Here is a 25858-nt window from a genome sequence, read left to right as displayed (position 1 = left end):
AGAAGGCCCAGCATGGCAGCTTGAGCAAAGGAGTGCAAAAGGAGACAGTCAAAGAAGACACATGTCTCCTGACCCCTCACATTGTTGACATATCCCCAGACAGGCATAGCTGTCTGCCCGTGGAGCTGGACATGTGCAGTGTGCTGATCTCAGCTCAACTGTCTGCTTACACCGAACAACCTAGAGTCAAGCCCTGGTAGAGAGTTACATTGTGGAAGTGTATGTTTGTAATCATTTTGAATTTCTTTTATATGATTTTCTGCCATACTGCATTCTACAGTGGTATTGAGAAGGAACGCAGGACCTCATCCATGCTAGACAAGTGCTCTCTCATTGAACTCCATCGATCAGCCTCTCCCCTTCTTAGAGAATGATTCTCATTGTGTCACTGGCGCTGGTCTCGAACTCCTAGGCTTAAGTGATCCTCCTCCTTTGGCTCCAGAGTAATGCAGACTACAGGCATTTTCTACCATGTCTACCAGAAAATTTAAAATTTCCAACAGTCCAATTAGTTTCCTAGAAATTAATAATTGGGTTATCCTGATAGGTGGAGAATTACCAGTGTCTTATGATGCAGGACAAAGCACAGGTTATTCAGGGTTTACCTGTGTTCCACAAATCCAAAGACAACAGTTTTTTCTGGTGCTGGGTATTGAAGCCTCATGCATGTTATCATACCACTGAGCTGCATAGTTGCCTCAAAACTCCTGGCTTTGGCAAGGGGCAAACATCCCAGTGATGCAGGATTGTTTTTGTCCACGTGAATTGAGACACTTGGATAAGTAAAGCAAATTTTTCTCTCTAGTTCAAAATTTCTATATTTATGGAACATATTCTCTCCCCCTTTTAATTTTGAAGCAAGTATTAATAAAATAAATAGAAGCTATAGGGAGTCTCAAATATCAGTCCACCTTTTCCAGTCATTCACTCTCATTTTATGAAAGTGACACTTGTGTTGAGATTATAAGGATGAAGTTTTATTCTTAGCATCTTTAGAACAGATTTTTTATTGTACTTAATAAGGAAACAAATGCCTAGCCTTTTCAATAGTTGAATTTAATTACAAAGCAGCCATCACTTAATTCTCTGTAAGTATTAAACTCCCAACATTAGTTAAGGCTACTACTAAGCACCCACAGACTGTAAAGATGGAACTTGGGGCTCTGGCAGCTTCTGCAAAACAGAAAATTCAGCCTCCTCAGCCAGGGTTTCCCAGGGGTGTGAGCTCATTATAAGGGGATGTATCTGCAGATGCCTGTTTACAGCTGATGATGACCTTCTTTTTGTCACCTTCAAAATGTATCCACAGGATGAAGTTTGGCTGTACTGGAAACAGGTGACCTAGAATATAATCATGTTAAGTATGTTTTGAATGATCAAAATGGAAACAAAACATATTTCAGGTCCTCAGAATATTTCCCTCACCTTCACAGGGTTTATTGCAATTTAGGGCAATCAAAGGTATATAGTGATTCAAGCCATTAAGGGTCTATAGGATAAAAGAAATATTTCATCCGAAAGAAACACTCCACTAAGTCAGTCAGATCCCCTGGACTATAACATCTGTAATAATCAACATATAAAGAGAGTTTTGCTTGGCTTATAATTGTTGAGAGTTCGGTCTACTACCAGTTGGCCCTCTTGTTGTATAGGTGTGTAGTGAGGCCTGCATCGTGGTAGGAGTGTGCGACAGACAAAAACAGCCCACCCTGTGTTGGGAAGGAGTAAAGGAGAAAGGGGAGATACTGAGGCCTCACAGCCCCTTCAGGGCCGTGTCCCATGACCTGAAGATCTCCCACTGGGCCCCACCTGGTTAAAGTCCCACCACTTTCAGGTAATAGTAGGCTGGGGACCGTGCCTGCGACACGTGGTGCTTTGGCATCGTGATGGTAACACATTAATGACCAGGTCTCGTATCTTTTTATAGCTACAGTTGAAAGTCTACGTGTGCTTATGTCCTCCAGTGGTCTCAGTAATCTGTAACCAAGCAGTGAGACTAACAGGGATTTATTTTTTTGGGCAAGCTCTGAAGTTTAAAGTGTCTGATGCTGAAGTTAACACCCCTTAGACTCACCTCAACAGTCAAGAGAGCAAACAGCAGAGTGGAAAAGAGAAAGCAGTGGGGAGAATGATGGAAAAGGTTTTAGAAGAAAGCCTTCTAATGGAGTTACAGTAAGAATTGTGTTTTGGCCATTATTTACACACACACACACACACACACACACACACACACACACACACACACACCCTGTGACTGAGAAGGCGCAATTGTGACCAAAGTCCGTCAGTATAACACATTAATCTTTTCAGAGGAAATCACAGCAATGGTTTATTGTTTTTCATTTGGTTTTGGTTTTTTTGAGACAGGGTTTCTCTGCATAGTCCTGGCTGTCGTAGAATTCTCTGTAGACCAGGCTGGCCTTGAACTAAGAGATCCACCTGCCTCTGCTTCCCAAGAGCTTGGATTAAAGGCATGCTCTACCACTGCCTGGCTAGTAATGGTCTTTTAAAACTATGATTGGTACAATTTTTCTTTCCTCTATGATTGCTGCTTACTAATAATAATTTTACTTCACTTGGAATATTTCAGAGGATGCCTTTTAAGATACCTTGGCACTAAAATGGATGGAGTGAGATTGAGATACAATTCAGTGATAGAGCCTTCACCTAACATGCAAGAGGCCCTGAGTTCATCCCACACACTGAAAAAGAAAAAGCAACTTTTATCATTAGCATCTCTTATTTCAGTGACCACATGTAAACAATTGAACAAAAATCTCAAATAATAAAAAACAATGACTAGAAGGACCCCTCAAGTCCAAAAAAGTAATAACTTAGGCTAGACCACATTTTATAGACAACTGAGTTGTAAGGGAGCTGTGAGCAATTACCTTATTTTTATGTGTTTATTAATATAATAGTTATTAAGAATAGTTAAAACAAGTAGGCCAAAGGAGAGCCATGAAAAGCAGAATGTCTTTACTGCTCTTACTGTTCTTTTTGTTCTGTTTTATCTTATATTGTTTTGGGATAGAGCCTTACTCTATAACCCAGGCTGGTCCAGAACTCACTATGATCCTTCCTTTTCAGCTTCTTAAGAGCTGGGATTACAGTATATGCTACATTCCTGGCTATATCTTATGTTGGGAATATGTAAAGACTGCTTAAAATTTAATGCCAGAAGGTAAGGCTGATTTAAACCCGGAGAAAAGATTTGCATAGAAATTTCTTTAGAGCAAATAACCAAATGGTGAATTGAAGGTAAATGGAAAGGCAATCGTCATCAACTGTCAGAAGAATATAAACCAAATTAACATGAGATGTCACACCATGTCTAATAAAGATAGCTCTAATTTAAAGACAGTAATGGGCTGGTGGGGTTGTTCAGTGGTCAGAAACACTTGCCATGCGAGCCTGAGGATCTGAATCTATGCCTGGAATCCATGGTGGAAGGAAAGAACAGATTCCCAAAAGTTGTCCTCTGACCTCCACATGAGTACTCTGGCACATGTGTACCTACATGCAAATGTACAAATCATACATGTATACACAATAATTAAATGAGACAATAGTAGCATGTTAGCAAGGATGTGCAGAAATCAGAGCCCTCATATTTTGTTGTAGGTCTATAAGGTGGTTCAGCTGCTTTGGAAACAGGTCTGGTAGCTGTTTGAAGTGTTCAACGTAGAGTCCTCATTTGACTCCCAGTATATGCCAAGAGAAGAGAAAACAGGCCTAACACAGACTTGCACCTGAATGCTCAGAGTCACGTTTTCCTACTACCCAAATATGGCGACAGCAAGGCAAGCATCTGTTGGTCTTGAATGGATACCTGAAATATGTGTAACTGTCTACCTGTGGCATTAAAAACAATGAAAGACTGAGTCAGGCATGGTAGCATACACCTTTAATACTAGCACTCAGGATACAGAGGCAGGCAGATCTCTGATTTCAGAGCCAACCTGGTCTAGATAGCAAGTTATATAGGCCAGCCAGGGCTACATAGTAAGATCCAGTCTCAAAAAAAGTACATTTATATCATAGATTAACCTTGAAGGAATTATGATAAATGAAAGAAGCCAGTCATGAGAAATAACATGTTGTATAATCCCATTTATATTCAGCATCCAGATGGTCAAACATATATAGACACAAATTATAGTGATTGATCTGGACCAAAGGCAAAAAGAGTGACTGATAATGTATATTGGGTTTCTTTGGGTAAGATAACATGTTCTAAATGTATTGTTGGGATGACTGCCTAATTGCATATACTAAAAACAATTTGTTTGTAAACTTTAAATGGGTGGAGTCTAAGTTGTTATTTTAGAAAATCATTTTACCATAAAAGTCATAGGTTAGTCTAGTGTGGAGGGGAAATGAGTGGGTCGCAAAGGCCAGTCCACAAAAGGCACAAGGCAAAGGTACCATGAACTACTTACTGTCTGGATGGCAAAAGGAGGTGCAGCCAGAGTGTGGAAGTCAGCCCCAGAGCAGTGAACCCCTTGTGAGAACTGGCTGTGATGTGCTTCAAGTCCACCTCTGTGTTGCTTTCCCTTGTTTCTGTAGTAGGTGGGCCCTTGGTTGAAAGGATGCACGGGTGATAGCAGAGATGAGCTAAAGAATGACCTTTAAATAATCCCCCACAGTTCTTGCTGTGTCACGTAAAAAGTTCAAAGAGCTTTTACATGATTGCATTTGCTTGAAATGTTTGTTTTGATCTACCCATTCTCACATGTGTACTAGGGCAGCAGGTGGTGGCTCTTTTGTGGTGTTTGGTTGGTTGAGACAAGGTCCTCCTCTAGGCAGAGCCGCAGGGGCCACTCCTCAGCTTTTCCTTCTCTCTCCCCTTTGTCTCCTCTGCTTTTCCTCCCGCTCTGGTTTCTACTCAGCAGTCTGTTCTCTCCCAGAGCCCTGTTCTCTTCCTTCTTTGCACTCATGAATCTTGGTGTTAGTTATTTTAAATAGATCTGTCTCCTCCACTGGAATGTACATTGAGGACAGAGGCCCTTGCAGATCCCCATCACTGTTACATTCCTGTGGTCCAGTGCCTAGCATACAGACTCGGGGAAGGGTTAGATGGAGGATCGGAGCCAAGAATTCAGGCCCCCAAAGCAGTCTGCCTGACGTGAAATTCTCATTTTACTATGTGCTACCTGGTGAGCCTAGACAGTCCTCAGTTTAGTTCTCTATAAAATGAAAATAGATAACAACTCCTGCTCTTCACAGTTGTGTAAAGTTAGAGACAACCGCTATTGACCCACACAAATAAATGCATGCCATACAGTTGCTCAATAAATATTAATCATTTACTGTGTTTACTAATGTTACGTTTTTGTTCACATTGTCTGCCCTCATCTCTTTCCTATGTTCCATTTTCCATTTCTTCCTAGAGTCATGGTCATAAGGGAACATGACATGACTCTAGCTTTCAGAGCCAGTTATCATTTGGATTATATGTTTACCACCCATTGCATTGTGAGATCTTGTTGAAGAAAATTACAATTAAGATTCCTAATGCCACATATCTGCTGCCCTAGAATTGGGCAGTAAATTGTATTTGCCTCTCTCAGAAACTTGCTCATTTTGTTGGATCCTTGTTCTATCAGGCCTCTGAGATCCAGTTTTTGACATCATAACAAATTGTCCCTCTCAGGTTGATATCTCATGCAAATTTTCATCAGCATACTAGTGGTGTCCTCCTCAAAGGTTTGGGCAGTACAGCATGGAGAGCAGCAGGGCAGTCCTGTGACCAGTACTGGAGGCCCCTAACATCTTCATATGGCCTTTTTGTCATTATGATTTTTAACTGGTGTTTAAAAACAAAACCATGTGTATTTTTGCATTTAACCAGACCATTTACCTTTGACATAATTTTAGTTAAGCCAAAAAATCCTCTTTTTTTAGTTTATCTTTTAAAAAATGACTTTTGGGGGATTAAAGAAATGGATTTCACTGTGATATTTTATACATACTATACTTTCTCTTTGTTCACCAATCCTCACTGCCCTCCCCTCTCCTCATAATTCTGCTACTGCTGCTCCTCTCTCCCCAATAGTTCTTTTTCCCTTTTGCTTATGTGAGCATGTTCTGTTATCCTCTCTTGTCCCCTTATCCCTTTCAAAGGGTCTCCATTCCCTCCCATAGCCTGTCTTTGTGTGTGTTTCTTCACATCCATCTACCTATCATCTAACGTATGTTTTGTACACACACACACATACACACACACACACACACACACACAGAGAGAGAGAGAGAGAGACAGAGAGAGAGAGAGAGAGAGACAGAGAGACAGAGAGAGAGAGAGAGAGAAACTAAGAGACAGATCTACTTTCTGTATATGAGAGGAAACAAGGCAAAATTTATCTTTTTGATTCTGGATTATTGTCATTTGATGGTCTTCAATTCCATTAATTTTCCTGAAAATGCCATAATTTCATTTTTCTTTGCAAGTAAATGAAAGTCCATTACGTATGTGTTTCTCATACAATTTATCTGTTGATAGCCATCTAGCTTAACTGCTGTGAATAGATAAATACATGAATGTACAAATATCTTTGTGTGATACCAACATAAATCTTCTGATGACTTAAAAACATGAGAGGTATACCCAGGAATGATAATAGCTGGGTTACTTGGTAGTTCTACCTTTAAGTTTTTGAGGAATGCCTGAATTGCTTTCCATAATGGCTATGTGAGTTTACATTCCCACTAGCATGTATGTGTTCCTCTTTGCCCACATCCTTACCAGCATCTGTGGTATTTGTTTTCACGATGAGACATTCTAACTGAGATTGAGCTACAATTCCAAAGCAGATTTCATTTTCATTTGACTGATAGCTGAAGATGTTGAGCATGTTTGCAGATGCTTATTGGTCATCTGTACTTCTGTCTCTTTATTTCATTGGCCCATTTATTGATTAAGTAATTTGAGGGGTTACATTTTATCTTTAGGGTTCTTTATAAATTCTAAATATCAATCTGCTGTCAGTGTATAGTTGGCAAGGATTTTCTCCCACTTGGAGCCTCCCTCTTCACCCAGCTGATGGATTCCTTTGCTGTTTAGAAGACTTTCAATTTTATGCAATGCCCTTGTCAATTCCTAGTATTATTTTATGTTCTGTTAGAGTCCTTCCTGTCTTAAAATATATCACCTGTGTTTTCTTCCAACCATTTCAGAGTTTCACACCTTGCATTATGCTCTTTTATCTATTTTGAACTTATCTTTATACTGTGTGAGATATATGGATCTAGCTTCATTCATTTACATGTGGATATTCAGTTTTTCCAGCATCATTTGTTAAAGAGACCCCAACATAGACTTAAGAACAGATACCATATGATCATCTCACTAGATTCAGGAAATGTCTTTAACAGAGTTCAATGCATGCTCATGATAAAAGTCCTTAAGAAACTAAGTGTAGAAAAAATATACTTCAACATAATAAAGGCTATGCATGACAAATGTATATGCCTACACTATTCTAAATGGAGAAAAACTGAGAGCATTTCTTCTAAAATGATGAATAAGACAACAATGCCCACTCTGTTCACTCTTACTCAATATGATGTTCAAAGTCTTGGTAGCTGGAGCAATAGAAGAGAGAAGCAAAAGGGATAAATGTAGGAGAGGAAAAAGTCAAAGCATCCTTATTTGTAGACAACATGGTTTTATCTAAGAGTCCATCAGAAAAATTTTGACATGCTAAATACTTTAAGCATGGTAACAGAATGCAAAACCAATATTGGAAAATCGGTAGCTTTTTTATACCCATAATAAGCTTGCCAAGAAAGAAACCAGTAGAAAAAAATTCTCATTTATAGGATATATATATGCTGTGTGTATGTGTGTGTATTTATTTGTATATAAAGTATATATATATATACTGTATATATACATATGCATATATACACATGTATATGTATATGAATAAGATTGATCAAATAAGTAGAAGATGTCTACAATAAAAATATTTTACAAAATTTAAGCTATTGAAGAAAACACTAGAGAATGGAAAATCCTTCCCTACTCAAGCTCTCACAGGGACTGCCTCAGCAGTTAAGGGTATATATTGCTCTTTCAGAGAACCTGAGTTCAATTCCTACCACCCACACACTGGGAGGCTCACAACCACCTGTAACTCCAGCTCCAGAAGATCTCATGCCTCAGGCCTGCTTGTGCACCCAAACATGCATGACATACACTCACATAGACACACATACACATGATTGAAATAAATTATTTTTAAAAAGATTGGCAGAATTAATATTGTGTGAAGATGACTATATTACCTAAAGTGATTTGCAGATTCAATTAAATTCTCATTAGAATTCTACACTTTTCACAGAATTATTAATAGAAAAAATCCTGAAATTTACATACTGGACACTAAAGACCCCAAATAACTAAAACAATCTGAGCAGGAAGAACGGTGCTGGAGTATTGCAATATATGATCTCAAGCTCTACTACAGAGCCAGGGTAACAAAAACTGCATGGTGCTGACAGCTGCCTCATCTCTGACAAACATGAATGTGCATAAGAAAACAATAGTTTCCACATTTCCTCTTTTCTTTTCCTGCCCATCATGTAGTATACTCAGGTACCATTGATCTGTGAAAAAGGTTATGTTGATGGCAAATAGTGAAGAAATTGGGCAGAGATGCCTAAGGAAGTGCCTTAATAAGTATGAATTGTGGGACTGGAAAGATGGTTCCACTACTGAGAGCAAGTACTGCTTATACAGAAGACCTGAGCTTGGTTCCCAGCACCCACATTGAATGCCCACACCTCCTCTAACTCTAGCATTGGATATCTGGTGCCTTCTCTGGTTCCCACAGGCACCTGCACTCACCAACACCTCACCTGCACATATCCAAACATACACATGTAATTTAAATATACGAATTGTTCTAGAATTGGGAAGATATAAATATGTGTTGAGAATTTACCAGAGGAGAAAGAAAGTTGAAGTAGACTTGTGTGACATTCTAATTTTTCCTATAAATAGTATATAGATGCATGGGCTAAACTGGAAATCCAGACCAAAGAAGGTCATTCTCTTGGAGGTCTGTTCGTTCTGTTTAGCCTCCCTTCATGAAAAAGCACTCCACCCTGATCACTACCTCAGGCTCTCTGTTCTATGCCTATTTTATTCTTCCTAATTAGTATGAAGTAAAGGAAACAGTGTTGGTTTTTTAGCTCAGTCATGTAAATGAAAGTGTTTTCTAGCCATGAAGAGCCGCATGTGTATCTAGGACTCATGACTGGATGCATGGTCCCCAAACTGACTGGATACATTCATGCCTGTATACTTTGCTGAACTTGAAAGAACTTCACTCAGAATACTCATTAATAAAATCATATACTTCACATTTAGGGCTGCTGGTTAAAATTAGCTAGAAAAAATGGGTTACTTTTTTTTTTTCAAGTTAAAGCCAAGTACAGTAAATTCGTAAGTTCTCCAAATGGAATTTTACAGAAATATTTTTATAACCCACAGCTAAAGTCAATTTTTCTAAAAACTCCCCATAAGGTGAGATCACGTTCACCATGTCTCAGTACAGAAGGATTTTTTTCTCCAATCATTTGTGTCTCTATAAATAAACTGTTTGTTGTTAAAAATTTGCTGTTTCCTCGTCACGTAAGAACATCTCATTAGTTTTGGTGAAAACCTTCCAACAAAATAAGATGAAATTGCCCAGTTTTCCAGTGAAGGAAGGCCCATGTGGTTTGGTGCACAGCAGAGTGCGGCTACGAGGTAAGTTGGACACAGGTCTGCTGTCCAGGTGGTCAGGGTTTTTGAACCTTCCAAAAGCATTCAGGTGGCAGCCTGTGGGCTTGGTTGCTTCAGTGCGACTCAATGCTTGTCTTCTCCTCTGCTCTCTTCAGGGCTTGGAGCCATGGTTGAGACTGATGTTCCTGTAACCAGGGCACCCAAAACCAAAAGCAACTAGGGGGTGACATTTGAGAGAGCTGTGTTATAGTGAGGAGGCCTCACACTGTGCTCCTGTCACCCAGACTACATGGAGAGCGTTTCCGTTTGTCCTTGCTGAAGTTGATTAGAGAAAAAGTTAAATATTGTTTTCTATAAAATAAATCATCCTTTTGAAGTCAGAGGCTAAGAGATCTTGAGTGGGTAAACTGCTGAAGGTTTCTTTGTTTGGGGAGGATGGTTTCATACTTGTACTAAATAGTGAATTTGTTAAAATCTAAGCCCAAGAAAATGTATTTTTAAATGAAGATAGACTGTGCATTGTCTGGAAAAGGTTATTTAGAAGCTAAATGAGTCAGAGTTGTACATTAAGTCAGATAAATTTAGCTAAGAGCATAAACAGAAGAAGAAAAAGTTCTTGTTGAGAAACAAATGATGTGGTTTTTGTTACTTTTAAAAATTAATTATTGCCTGTTGAAGCTTGTTTGTGTGTGTGTGACTAGTTAGCATTATGATTTGGCATTATTCCACATTTGTAGGAAGCACGTAATAGCAGAATCGGGAGCCTGCATTTCCGTCCAGTAGAATGGACTTGACTGAGTAGGTTTTGAGCTGTGAAGAGTTGGGATGAGTTCAGGTGATGATTGAGGAATGCCATCCTTCGGTAGCTGTGCTCCCCCTTTCTGGTTCTGTTTGCAGTCCTACAATTTGTTTCTAAATACCTGCATCTTTATTAAACAAACAAATGAAACCTGTAGGGTAGGAGCACACTTTCCAAAACATGTCACCAGCACAGTATTTCAGTCATATGACCTTAAAAATACACATAGGGCATCAAGTAACTCAAGAGATTTCGGTATATACACTTTAGAAATGGGAATATTTCACGGACTGTTTTCCAGACAACTGCAAAAGTAACATCGCATGTAAGAATTAATTTATGGTAGCAGAAAAATAATGAAAATTGCATTGTAGGGATATAGTTTTGCCAGATGGTCTGTTTTTCTGCTTACATATAAAGGAACTAATTCTTTAAAGAGTAATTTTTAATAGCTGATGTCATAACTTAACTAATTGTACAGTTTTCTTGGGAAATTGTTGTTTTAATACTTACAGATTTTATACCTACACCAAGTTTGTTTGGTATTTAAAAATGTATTTTAATGTTTTATCAATACTTATGATTATGAAAATACTACATTTAAATATTAAGATTCCACTACTGAATGACCACTAGACATATAGCCATTTAAAGTATTTCAAATTTTGAACAAACTTTTAAATAAACTATTTGATTTATAATTATGTGTAATACTTCTCAATTATTTTTAATGCTATCGTAAAAAAAATCTGAAAGCATTAAAAATATAGCTCATAATAAAGCTATTTTCAAAACTGGAAAAAATAATACATTTTATATGTTTAAATTTACAGAGCAAGTTTTCCTATAAGAAACTCAGATATAATTTTATGGGCAGAATATTTTCAGCTGAAATGTATTATTTTAATAGGCAGTAAGAGCAGCTTAGTGTTACCTGGAAACACCATCACACTATGAACACTGCTTCAGTGTGGCTTTCTTATTTACCTTGTTTTCTGTATTTAGTCAGATTCCTATTCTTGTGGATGCTGGAATAGTAGCATTAGTTAGTAATGGGCAACGAAAACCAAGTTATTTTAATGCTCACTTTCAACATATTGTCAACTGAATTACTCTGTTGGAAAGTATTAATAGTGTAGACAGAGGCATAAAGTAATCCAAAGTAGAGTGATACAGTGAAATTGATGGTTGGATTTAATGTATTATGAATCCGGTGGCTTTAATTTTATTATTTATGAGACACTTCTTCCTATAAATTTTCTGAGAACTAAACAAGAATATTGTAATGATTTCTCTTATTTACTATTCCTTAGTGGTTGTAAATTTGAAGGAGAAATTATATAAATTATATGTATCAGTGAATTTGCCTTTTCATCAAAATGATAAACAATTTGTTTCAGTAATTGTAAAGGACAGAAGACTGAGATACACTGCATGTTTTACATGGATAGTGCTTATGCATGTGTGCATAGCTATATAATTGGATATCTGATATCTAAATTATACATAAATATGTATATAGTGTGAGGCATAATAGACATGTATACTATATATTCATAAACATTTGCTATACTGAACTGAAAAATTAAGGAATTTTTAAAAGATTTATTTCATGTATTTGCATGTCTGTCTATGTGTCTGCCCCATGAGGGTAGGGACCTGTGGAGGCCAGAAGAAAGCATCAAATGCTTTGGAGCTGAAGTTATGGGTGGTTGTGAGCCTCTAGACATGGGTGCTGAGAACTGAACTCTGGTCCTCTGTATGAGTAGTATGCACTCAAAAAAACTGCTGACCCATGTCTCCAGAAGCATGAATTATTTTTTCTTTAAGGGAAGGAATTATCTAAAAAAAATAAATTCATAGTTTGCTTTCCCAAGCTAAAATTTTTGTATTTTATCTTTGTTTTATATGATTTTTCTCAATTGGTGATAATTATGCTCAAATGCTGATTCAAGTCAGCAATTGAAGCAGCTCTTCTTCCTACTCGCTGGTGTGCCTTCCTGTTTAGATTGACTTTCTTCCTCACATCCATCCTCTTTCCTCCTCTATTTTTCTCTGCTTTTCTCTTTCCTTCTACTTTCTGCTTTGCAAGACCCAGGACTGTGCACATGCAAAGCAAGTGTTCTAGCCACAGTTGTAGATGGTTTTTCACTAGTAATGTATTTTCTTTATAGCATTTGTACTTAGTAGATTGTTTTTAATCAATAAAAGTGGAAGTCATGTAAAACAATGTCTTGACCTATGGAAAGCCCATTCTTCTATATGGGTTATCTCTCCAGAAAAGAGAAATCCCCAGTTTTGGAACAGCATATGTCTTAATTCTCTGAGATTCTCATACAACATACTTTGAACACAGTCACTGCCTTCAACTTCTCCCGTTACTACCATCTTTGCCCTTGTACCCATCCTCACCCAACTTTAAGATTTCTTCTTATTTCCCCATCAAGTCCAATTTGTGTTGCCCAGCTAGTCTTGGGAATGGGACCCATTCTGGTGTGTGGTCACATCGTTAATAAAAATTCCCTTTAGCTCCTCAGCTGGCAGTAGGTTTTATGCCCCTCTGTGCTGGGATTTTGTCTAGCTTGAGCATGTAATGGTTTTGTATATGCTATCATAATCACTGTGAGATCAATGTGCGTGTGCCCTGTTGTGTCTGGAAACTACTGTTTCCGTGGTGTTATGGACCACCTCTGGCTCTTACAGTCTTTCCACCTCCTCGTCCATGTAGATCCCAGAGACTTGGCAAGAGGAGAGTGATGTGTATGTCCCATTAGGACTGAGAATTCCTCTGCAAGTTAAGTCTCTGTTAGAACTTCCTATTTTTATTCCAGATCATTTTCAAAGAAACAACCTGAGACTTATTTTCTTCTCTTCCATCATAGTTATTATTAGATCCGACATGCTTTTGAAATGCTTTCAGAAAGGACTAGGTCAGTTTAGTGTGACTTTTTAAAAAATATGCAGTCAAATTAAAGTGGCTGTTTCATTATTTATGCACTGATTGTTACTGTTCTCTCTCTCTCTCTCTCTCTCTCTCTCTCTCTCTCTCTCTCTCTCTCTCTGTGTGTGTGTGTGTGTGTGTGTGTGTGTGTGTGTGTGTGTGTGTATGGTGTGTGTATTTGGGCATGTGTGCATTTGGAAGTTTGAGGGCAACATTGTGGAGTCAGGTTTCTCCTACGTTTTTATATGGGTCCTATGGTTTAACTTGGTTCACCTAGCCATCCTGTCAGCCACCTAAAAATTGTGTTAATTTGTCTAAAAACACAAGTCCATGACTCCTTTGCATTGGCTACTCTCAGCCAATCTTGTTTTTCTGCCCAGGGATTGTGACCTTATAGAGGAACAAAATGAGGTCACAACATCTTCTTAGTTCTTTTTTTCTTTCTTTTTTTTTTTTTTTTAAATTTTGTTTTTCAGTCCTTACAATAAGATTTCATGTAGCCCAGGTTGGCCTTGAACTTACTACATAGCCTGGCTCCTGCCTTCATCTCCCAGACTATAATTATAAACCACCATGCCAGGCTTTCTTTTTGGATCATTTTAAAAAACTAACATTTTGTGAAATCCTGTCTCAAAAAAAAACAAAAAAGAAAAAAAAACCCAACCATGAAAAAAACCACTAACATTTCAGGTGTTATTTCATTAATAAGCATAAAGTCAATTTGAATTATTATATACATGCATATGTAATGTATTGTAATTTACAATATACATATATTTTAAATATATGTATATATTTAGATATTATGTGTAAAACATGCTTATAAATTTAATTTTATATGTTAGCATTTTAAATGGAAATGATTTCTCTTTCTATTAAATTGGAATGTTGAATATATTGGTAACAAATTCTTTGTAGAAAATAAGGAGCCCATCTATTTCCTGTTTTGAGCCCTGTTATTTTAAGTGTTCTAACATGGAGATTCTCTTTATAAGCACAAAGCAAACAAATGAAAACATACACTACTCTTTTTAATCTATATTTGCTCACAGACAACCCTGTAAGACTATGATAGCCAATGTCTCAGTACATTGTATGTGAGCTAGAACACTATGTAAAATAAGGAACTGCCAAAGACCTAGAGTGTTTTGAGTTTATTAATTTCATGAACAGAGATCTTATGATAAAGCCATGAACAAAACAAAACAGAAATACTGCCCTGGGTGGCATGGCTCCAGCCTACAGCACTTTTATTGCTGAAACATTAAACTTAGTAGGTGTTAAAGCGTCAGGTGTCACTGAGGACTCAGCCGGGCTGGGAGTTCAGGAAACAGTTATCTTGGCACTTCCAGCAGCCCCTGGGTATTTGTGGTGGTAAATTCCAAGATCTTCACAAATGACAGGAGGAAAAATTTATTCCCACTTGACATAGTCAAGTATTACCCTTCCAACCTGCCAAGATGGGCTATTGAAATATAGCCTTCTGCTAAAACCAACTCTACGTGTTATATTATAGTGAGTGTCGTTTCAGGAAGGGCAAATCTTATTGCTCAAACTTAGTCTTGAAAAATCTTCTAAGTTGCTCCTTATTTAGTAGTCTGGATAGATTTGCACATATTTATTTGTGTGTGTGATGCCACATTTTTGTCTTAAACTGCAAACATTGCTTTTTACTGCTATACTAAAACATCATGACCAAAAGTAACTTGGAGAGGAAAGGGTTTATTTCAGCTTATAGTTTCTCGTCCATTCTGAGGGGGAAGTTAGGGCAGAAACTCAAGGCTCCAGGTGTCCAACTGTCGAGAAAGAGGAGGGTCTGCAAGAGCATGAACTGTTGAATCCAAGATTGCAAAAAGCACAGGGACAAATAGCCAGTTGAATGGAACCACATGAATTATGAGCCAAAAGCTATGGAGCCCCCAGCTGGATCAGGCCCTCTGGATAAGTGAGACAATTGAATAGCTTGAACTGTTTGGGAGGCTCCCAGGCTGTGGGACCAGGATCTGTCCTTAGTGCATGAGCTGGCTGTTTGGAACCTTGGGCTTACACAGGGACACTTTGCTCAGTCTGGAAGGAGGTGACTGGACCTGCCTGTACTGAATCCACCAGGATTAAATGAATCCCCAGGGGTGCCTTGATCCTGGAGGACATGGGAAGGAGGGGAGGGGCTGGGGGAAAGGTGGGGGTGGAGGCGGGAGGGGGGAGGACAGGGGAACCCATGGCTGATGTATAATAAAATTTAAAACACATAATAATAAAGAAAAAAATTATTTCCAAAAAAAAAGAAAAAAAAAGAATCTGGAGGCAGGAAATGAAGTGGATTCCATGGAGGAATGGTTATCCATTCTGGCTCACTCCCCATGGCTTGCTTGCTCAACTGGCTTTCTTACACAACCCAGGGCCTCCTACATCAGTCATTAATTAAATTGGCCTGTACAAAGTCTGTGGGGGGATTTTCTTAAATGGGGTTCTTTCTTTACAGCTGTCTTCAGTGTGTGTCAAATTAGTTATCCCAACCTTCCCTCTTCCCCTCCCCCCCAAAAAAACTAAGCAACACACTATTTCTCAAAATTTTATATAGTTTTTCTACCATTTTTGGGATAGATTGCTCTTTATTCATACAGAGATAAAGAGGTCAGTTTGTGAATGGAGATGCTTTCATGTGACAATTGGGCCTTTTTTTGATGAGGTCACATTGAGTATTGTGGGATGCTCATAGAATGGGAGGTGTACATATGCTGTGGACCTACCGCCTCAGCAGACTCATGTCTACAGTAGTCCTCACTCACTTATCAGGCTAAGTTGTGGTCAAAGTGAAGCATGCTTCTCTCATTTCTGTCTTGCTGTAGCTCATTGAAATGCAAATAGATGGTTTCGGTGTTACAAATTCTCTGAGCCTCTGAACAAAGCAAACGACTGTAAGAATGAAATGGTCACTTTCTAGGAGGTCGCATCATTACGAGGCATCGGCACTAAACTCCAGGGCAGACACTGGGGATTCTCCCTCCATACAGAAAACGAGTGATACAGCCTGGGAAGGTTGTGGACAGGCGTTCTTCTGAAGTGGTAGGTTCCTACCACCATTGTGAGTGATAGCTGTCTTTTTATAATTCATCTTTCAAAGCACTTTCTGATATTCAAACAATGAAAAACTGACTCTAAGAATTTTAAATCTCCACATTTTCTCATACACAAGTAAGTACATTTCATTTTGATCATATTCACCTCTCCTCCCCTCCAGTGTTCCTCATATTCCTGTATTAAATTCATTTCCTCCTCTTCTATAATAGTATTATAATAACATAATTATTATTACATAAAAATTCTACCAAGCCCTGTTAGTGTTTCCTATATGTACATGAGTATAATAGGGCTGATCACTTAGGCATGTGCAACCTATTAAGGAGCTCATCCCTGAACAGAACTGATTCCCCTTTCCTCAGCTCTCAGCTAGGGTTGGGGCCTTGTGAGCCCTTTCTCCCATCCACTCTGGGATGCTGACCACTAGGGTCTTGGGCAGGTCTTGTTCAGAAACCATAGCTGTTGAGACTTCATGAGTTCAGTATCCTTGCATGTCCAGAAGATGCTTCTTCACAGCAATCCACCCAGTCCTCTGGCTCTCACATCCTTTCTGCTGCTTCTTCCTGGATGCTCCTTAAGACTTGAGTATTGGAGTTGTTTTGCACATGTCTCATTTGAGGCTGAACATTCCTTAATCACATATTCTCTGTACTTTGACCATTTGTGACTGACTGTGATAGCCTCCATCTACTGCAAAAAGAAGCCTCTTTAATGAGGACGAGAGACACACTGGTCTCTGTAAATAAGGATGTGTTTAAATGGCAATTAGATACCAATCAATTTAGCAAAATGGTAGTACTAGTAGGTTCTCTAGAGACCATGACCTCTCACATGGGGCACATTACTCCCCCCCCCCAAATCCATAGACTACCAAAAAATCTGGTGCTAGTTATAGGATAGCTACTTTAGAGTTGTTGGCCAGGGGTTTCTAAGAGACACCCCAAACAATAACAAGGTGTTATATTGCTCTTGGTTGCCTGCCAGAACTTGAGATTAGGGCACTTTGCCGAACACTCTACATGCTTTTGTCACAGGACAAGGAGGAATCAAGCTGGTGTTGACCTGGATGCCTCTTCCTTGGTAGCTAACTCTCACAATGTTAGAAGGTGCTAAGCACATTTTATCAATGACCCTACCTAGCTGCAAATCTTGCAAACTACAGTAATGACTGTTCTGGCAAGATATGTACAACCAACAGTGATCTGAATGAACTTCCCACAGTAGGAAGAGAACTCACACCTGATTCTGTAAAACCAAGCAAAACTCCACATGACAAATGGTGTCCTCAACAACCAGGACATAAAGAGTCTTGATTCTGTCATTATTTGTGAATTTTCCACTTGCTTCGCCATTGTCCAGTGCTTTCAGTTGGGAGACTTAACTTTTCACAGTTGAATCATCTCTTTACCCTTCAGAATTATCTTATGTAATGTACCTCTTTTAGTCTGTACTTTTGGGTCATCGTTATATCTATTTGTGATACTGGTTGGTTTTAGTCATTCTCATGATACCTTAATTACTCTTTGCCATGCATCATTGAAAAAAATATTTCTTCTTTTTTGTTTTCTAACTTTTCAATAATCACATCTTATTTGATAATTTACTTCATTTAGGTTATCTTAATGTTCCTTTATATTTCTAACAATGGGTGTATTCAACATCTCTCTGTCCATGGTGGTTGCATTGTGAATCTGAAAGTATACCATACCTGAAGACTTATATTTGAACTCTTTTAGGACAATAAAATGGTGTGATAGAATTAGGGACAAAACCACAATGCACTTTAAAGAAAAAAATGTAGAGCTTATGAACGGCCTGATACTTTGTCTACAATAAACCAGACTGACGTTCCCGAAGCTGGACAGCAGCCCTGCCAGTCCTTGCAGCATGTGTAAGCCTTTATTAGCCAGTCCAGCAGGCTCAGCTCTCATGCAGAGGGACTGAAGGGCTGCAGGCTTTCTTATCTCTGCCGAGTCTACTGGCAGGACAGAACAGTGGGTGTAAGTCTGGCTTACCAAAAATCTGCTGCATTGTTATAGTGTGGTTGAATCTCTTCCATCTCAATGTCTATCTTAGCCCCAGTTCATCTGTTTTGTGTGCAGGTTTTACCTGAGAGCTACATATATATATATATATATATATATATATATATATATATATATATATATATATATATATATATATATATGGAGAGAGAGAGAGAGAGAGAGAGAGAGAGAGAGAGAGAGAGAAAGACATTTTTAAAAATAATTCTTTAAGGAATATTTGCTTACTGTAGAAACTGATTAGAAGTAACTAGAAAAACAGATGTTTCCCAGAAATACATGTGTTTGATCTGGAGGCTAATAAAATGTCAGTGTACACTGGCTCATACTGGCATGAAAATACTTCTTCAGAGGGAACTGAGGCCATGGCTTTTTTTGTATGATGAATGGTAATCATGGTATTTCATTCAGGCCATCTGAGTTTTTTCTTCTCCAGCAACCCTGTTGTTTGTATCTTCTACCTGGGCCAAATTATGGACTGTGAGATTTTTATTTTATGCCGTGTCTAGGCATGTGTAGAGAGGCAGTATGGTATGATAGAAAGATTGAGATTTGAACTCAGCCTAACCCAGTTTTCCTTCTAGCTTTGCACTATCTAATCTATAAGTTATTGACATCTGTGAGCTTCAGCTTTCTCACTTGTGAAACAGTAATAGAATGCTTTGTTTTTGTACAAGGTTGTCATGAACACAAAACGAGATTTTAAAATACAGAATGCTAAGCCAGTGCCTGGAACATATGGTATCAGTGTTGTTCTCAGGCCCACAATAAAAACATATGAACCAGTGTTACATGCCACCACCAACAGTAGCTCTGAGAGGACCCTTCGAATGGGCTCCGCAAACCTTCTGGAGCTGCTGCAATGAAAGGCACCATTAGGAGTCAGTCCTTTCTAAAATGACTCAGGGATCACTTACCCAGTTATTACATAGACTCCTGCTTTCTCAGGAGGTCCCTGCTTGACTCTGGTGCTGTTGCTAGAACCTTCTGTGACAGTGAAGACACTTTGTGCCTCTCCGTCTAGGCTGATGGCTGTGACCCCTGCAACCTACAGCATGGTTACTGCACACAAGGGATCATCGTGTCCTGCGTTTTCTCCCCAGAGCTTTAGATGCCTTTAGACATTGGCTTCCAGGTTGATAAAAGCTAGTGAGTAGGTCCTTGTCCACACAGTGCCGAATAGAAACCATTTCTGTGACAGACTGTCTGCTTTCATGTCCAGTGTCATGCACTGCTTTACTTTTAATATGTGTTGTATTAATTTGACCACTGGTTTCTGAATGACAATTTAGCATTATCAAATTATGTCAGCTTCAAAACCATGGGCTCTTCCTTCTAAATTCTAGTCTCCTTACTCTTCTACACTTTAGTTCTTTTTATCCCCATTCTCACCTTCTCTAATACAAGTCAGTCACCCTATATTAAAGATGGCAAAACAACTTATTAATTTTTTGAGTCAGGGTCTCTGTAATCCTGGCTGGCCTTGAATCCATCTTATAAGCATGTTAGGCCCCTGACTTATCAATATCTTCCCTTCTCAGCCTCCTAAATGCCAGGATTACAAGTATGTGCTAGCACACCTTGCGGTGAAATAATTTTTAAGTCAATAATATTTGGTAGCGGGGTTAAATAAATTCTGGTAGATATTATAATTTCTGTGTACTTAGTTTTCTATCCAGGCAAAGGTATCCTTTGGGTTTAAGGTGATAAACAAATTTTTAAACAGTTTTTGCATTCATTTCTCTGTATTTTTTTCTTAGAAATTTGGGAGAAGTATACAACAGAAATGCTTTGAATGAAACTCTCTATTTGGTTCTTAATCTATGTAATTTAAAATGTATCGATAGTACATCATCATTTTTCAAGTTACAGGACTGTGAAGCTAATTTTATAAATTGACAACAGAAATTCTTTAAAGAGGATAAGAATAAGAAATAGAAAATATAAACATACATCTCACATTGTGAAGATTGAGCCTCCTTGATGAGATACCTGTTAAACTATACATGTTTGTAAAATGCTGGGTGTGTATTTATAAATGGATACCAAATTGATTTTTATTGATCTTCGTAGAAATGTTTTGAAAGTGACTGTAGAGTTTGTGGTATGGTATGTGGAGGAAATGAGTCACATTTGGCTTAACGCAGCAGATCTCACCCTGTGGATCTCACACCCTCTTGGGGTCTAATGACCCTATTACAGGGGTCGCATATCAGAGATCCTGCATATCACATAGTTACATTACAATTTAGAACAGTAGCAATGAAAATAATTTTGTGGTTGTGGATCGCCACAACATGAGGAACTGTAGTAAGGGCCACAGCATAGGAAGGTTGAGAACTTCTGGTTGAAAGCCTTGGCATACTTCTTAACATTCATACTGCGTTTTTGATCCTCAGTTTCTTCTCTGTACAGGGAGGGATTCCTGCCTTATGTGTTTCATGTAGTAATTTCAAAGTTCAAATGAAATTCCAAAATAACATATAGTGTAACAGTCCTTATTCCTTTAAAGTTGGGGATTTTTTTCTTGACCATGCTCAGTGGCTTACAGCAGTGATCACAAGTACTCATGGTCCTAAGTGCTAGGCTGCAGAGGTTTGGCTAACCAGGACAGCATTGGGCGTCTGCTTCAGAACACAGGTCAGGGTCTGTCTAGCCACAGTTTGGGTTTTACCTCTCTCCCTGTGTTCTCTTTCTGTGGTTCAGACTGACAGGGCAACAGAAGCAGCACCAGATAATGTTTTCCTCATGAAGAATCACCACAGCATGAAGGTAAAACCAAATCATGTCTGCTTGCATTATAATACCATTAGCTAAGTGAAATCACATCGCCAAGTCCAGAGATGTTGGGGAAACTAGTACATCCTTCTGTCCGGGGAGAGGGAATTAGGAGTAAATGTTTGCTGAACAGTACACGATAACATTTATCTAAAACTTATTACATCTGTACTTTCATTCACTGCCTATAATATGACAGAGGATCTAAAATAGACAAATAGAAAGAAAGAAAAAAAAAACAAAGGAAGCTGGCTGTGCCTTAAATCTGTCCCCCAAGAGCTTTTGTTGTAAAGTCTTAATTGTCTATGTGGCAGTGTTGGGAGGTGCTTGGGTCTGGAGGCTTTGCCCCATGATAGGGTTAGTGTCTCTCCACATGAGCTCTTGCTCTCATGCACTGGACTTGTTATGCAGGAGAGAAGTCATACAGAGGCCAGCTGCCTGCCCTTCCTGTTCTCTGTGTGCCTGCACTTCCCTGTCCACACAGCTGCCAGTGTGAATTCCCACCCTCTGCAACCAGGACCCCAGATGAACCTCTTTTCTGTTCTAGATTTCCCAGTCGGTTAAAAGCACCCTTTAACAAACCTGGATGAAACCAAGGTGATGTACATGATAAACTGAAGAGAACTTTTTAAATATTGTACGTTCTAATAAGATATTTCACCTGAAAAAATAAAAATGGATATTATGTACAAGAATAAGGGAATGCAGGAAATAATTGATGGGTGTGAAAAATATATTATATCCTTAAATTTAATAGAGAGCTTGGAAAAAGAAGTAATTCCAGATGTTAGACTCTGGTTAGAAAATACAAATAATTTTCATAACCAGTCCGGTAGGGCCAGAGATCAGTGCCTGGGCAATCTAGAAAATACAAAATGTCTGGCATTAAAATATTTAAAAATATAGCTGGGCATGGTGGTACATGCCTTTAATCTCAGCATTCAGGAGGCAAATTTCTGTGAGTTTGAGGCCAGCCTGATCTACAAAGCAAGTTCTAGGACAACCAGAGCAGAGAAACACTGTCTCTGGGGAGAAAAGAAAAGAGAGACAGAGACAGAGAGACAGGCAGAGAGAGAGAGAGACAGAGAGACAGAGACAGAGAGAGACAGAGACAGAGACAGAGAGAGAGAGACAGAGAGAGAGAGAGAGAGAGAGAGAGAGAGAAAGAGAGAGAGAGAGAGAGATTAAAATAGCCATTTAAGGCAGTGTCTCAAAACTAGAAACCAAACCCTAGATAAGCCTCCTGATTGAAAGGGGCCACTGAAAACAAGAACATAAAGTATGAAAATCTATTCTGAGATTATACTTATAAAATTGCAAAATGAATGGGGAAGAGAGTATTGTAAATGTTTCCAGGAAGAGAAAAAAGCCAATTTCAGAGCAATTATTAGAAGGTAGAGGGGCTCTTCAGTGGTAACATTACAATCTTGAAGACAATGGTGTAGGCTGGTGTAGGCTTGAAGACAATAGTTAGGCTTGAAGACAGTGGTGTAGGCTTGAAGACAATGGTGTAGGCTTGAAGACAGTGGCTGGCCTTGAATTTAGACACATTAAACACAAATGTGTTTGGCCAACAAGGAACTTTTAAGGTACCGTAGGGAAGGCATAAATGTAGCAGGAATCTTAACAGGTCTTATTAATAAAAACAAATCCAGAGCCAGGTATTGGGGTGAATGCTGGAAGATCAGAGAAGCAGAACAAGCCACAGCTACCTCACCTTACTTTTCCTCAGCTGATCCTGTTTCCTCAGACTGGAAGCCTCTTGAGTCCTCATCCAGAATGGATCTCAGCTGAACTGTGCCGCTCAAATCCTAAAAGCTTAACCAGCCAAAAGCTTCTAGTTTCTGGTCTTCACACCTTATATATCTTTCTGTTTTTGCCATCACTCCCTGTGATTAAAAGCTCACTTCTTGGGATTAAAGGCATGTGTCACCATGCCTGGCTATTTTCAATGTGGCCTTGAACTCACAGAGTGCCAGACAGATTTCCGCCTCTGGAATGCTAGGATTAAAGGCATGTGCTACCACTGCCTAACCTCTATGTTTAATATTGTGGCTGTTCTGTCTCTGACCCTAGATAAGTTTATTAGGGTGCACAATATTTTGGGGAACACAATACCACCACATATAAAGAGTTGGCACAAGACAGATCAAAGGGGTCAGAAGTAAAGGAAAAATTATACTTTGATATTTCAGTATTTGAAAGTATGACTACTTGGCAATAATTTTTAAATAATTGTGGAGAAATGCCATTTACTTAGGAAAGTAATTATTTAAATGGGAAATCAGTGAATACACACACCTGCTATTTATGCAATAGACACAGGGAGGGTCCAGGAGTTTGAGGCCAGCCTCTGAAACAGCAAGACCCCAGCTCAAAAGCGAGCAAACAGTGCTTCTCATACACCAGTACTAGGCTGTTAATCTCCCAAATAATAAAACATTGTTGAAGAAAATTAACTAAAAAAAATGTTTGTCTCAGTAGAGAGAAAACTTTTCATTATAATGTAAGTGAACCACTGACTAGTAACTAAACCTTATCTGAGGGCATGAGTTGCATCTTTAGAGTGTTGTGGAGGATGTCAAAGAAGTCCAGTGGTCCTCCTGCCTCAGCTCCTAAGAAACTTGGACTGTAGATACATGCCTCTATGTGCCCTAGCAAAGGAGATGATAGCTAATGTCCTATATTACAAACCAAGAAATAGTAATATGTCATTTAAAATACAGATATAAGCAGTATAGAGGTGACTCCATGGTTAAGAGCACTTGCTGCTCCTGCAGAGGACCCACGTTCAGTTCCCAGCACCCACATGTGACTCCAGTTCTAGGGAATCAAATGTTCTCTTCTGACCTCTGCAAGCATCAGGCACTTGCATGGTATCTATACATATGTGCATATACTCATACACTAAAAAGAAATCCTTTTTTTGTTTTGGTTTGGTTTTTCAAGACTGGGCTGGAGAGATGACTCAGCCGTTAAAGGCTAGGCTCACAACCAAAAATAAAAGAAATGAAGATAAATATTAGAAGAGTTGACAATATGCCATTGAAGATAACAAAAGATTGAGTACTGTTTGTCTTAGATTAGGTGGTCATTTTGATAAGAAAATGTAATCAATAATAAAAATAAAGTTTTGCTGGGCGGTGGTGGCGCACGCCTTTAATCCCAGCACTCAGGACGCAGAGCCAGGCAGATCTCTGTGAGTTTGAGGCCAGCCTGGTCTGCAGAGCGAGATCCAGGACAGGCACCAAAACTACACAGAGAAACCCTTTCTCAAAAAAACCTAAATATATGTGCGTGTGTGTGTGTGTGTGTGTGTGTGTGTGTGTGTGTGTGTGTGTGAATAAGAAAAATTTTAATATATAAATGAGCACTGCATAGTCTCTTCTTTGCACATTGACTGATCGTGGGTATCTGTGGTAATTGCCATCTGCTGCAAGAAGATTCCTCAATGAGGTTTGAAAAAGTCTCTGATCTCTAGGTGCAGCAATAACCATTAGGAGTAATTTTACTACTTATATCCATTTAGCAGAATAGTAGGTGGTAAATTCTCCCCTTAGCCTATGACCTAAATAACCAGAGGTTCAAAACAGCCATTCATAACAGCTTCTACTTTTTATCATTCTGGTGATTTTATTCATGCTTTTGTTTTTATTTTATTCTTTTGTTTCTGAGGATACTGTCCCAGGCTGTGCACATGCTAGGCAAGTGTTTTACCGGTGAGCTACACTTCCAGCTCATGTGGTTATGATTTGAGGTATGTCTTTTGGTGAGGTGTAAAGCTATGTAGCCCTCCTGTCACCCAGCTGGCCGAAAGATGGCTGTGTCAGGCTGCATTGTGGACATCAGGTTAATAGTGTACTTTGAGAGGAATGGACATTTGGCCTATGACCATCGTCAGTCTCTCGTCCCAGAGCCACTAATCTGCAGCCAGGAGCAGCCCTGACCCAGTTGGGTGAGGCACAGGGTTATTCTGCCAGTGGAACATGGCATTTCTGGCAAGAGATTTCTCTTCTAACTGTTGGAGTTGGTGCCATGGCAGGTTTTCCTGACTCGGGAAGCTCAGTGTTGACCCTCCATCCAGCTGGTAGATTATTTGTTGGTTTTGATTATCTGTCCCAGAGAGCTCCTTTGTTGGCACACATAATCAAAAGCAGGCCATCGTACAAACAGGAACTTAGTATTTTGAAATGAGAATAGATATAATTTTATTCAGTTTATACCAAGATTGTGCTTCTATAGAGGAGGGGAGGTTTATTGGATTCACTTACTTTGTTGCTTGGTGGTGCTGGGACTAGAACACAGGGTGTCACATGTCCTAGGCAGGAACTTCACTCTGAGCTGAACCTTCAGCCCTCAATCAGGAATGCTTAGGGCCAGCCATGTGCCCCTGCCTGGTTATTCTTTCCTGATCTCATCTTTCAGTCTTCACCACATTCTATGGAGGTTGCTCTAGTCATCACTGATTGTAGGTTGAA

At 39.0% G+C, this 25858-nt stretch overlaps 1 protein-coding gene across 8 annotated transcripts in view; it reads left to right on the top strand.

Moving 5' to 3' along the window:
• Sdccag8 (SHH signaling and ciliogenesis regulator SDCCAG8) overlaps positions 1-25858 on the top strand; it is a 202756-nt gene that overhangs the window by 65333 nt on the left and 111565 nt on the right. For 5 of the 8 annotated variants that reach the window (XR_004946180.1, XR_004946179.1, XR_004946181.1 and 2 more), the window contains exon 13: positions 21309-21374. The exons of the other annotated variants lie outside the window; for them this stretch is intronic. Coding sequence is in view for 1 of the 5 variants with exons in the window: in XM_036202135.1 (XP_036058028.1) it covers positions 21309-21374 (66 nt within the window). In the remaining 4 variants the exon portion in view is untranslated. The remainder of the gene's footprint in view (positions 1-21308; positions 21375-25858) is intronic. 8 annotated transcript variants of the gene reach the window in all.

Source organism: Onychomys torridus, chromosome 11, assembly GCF_903995425.1.
Source record: "Onychomys torridus chromosome 11, mOncTor1.1, whole genome shotgun sequence".
Classification (NCBI taxonomy): Eukaryota; Metazoa; Chordata; class Mammalia; order Rodentia; family Cricetidae; genus Onychomys; species Onychomys torridus.
Note: the sequence above shows the minus strand (reverse complement) of the source record. Positions and strands in the feature narration are given on the sequence as shown.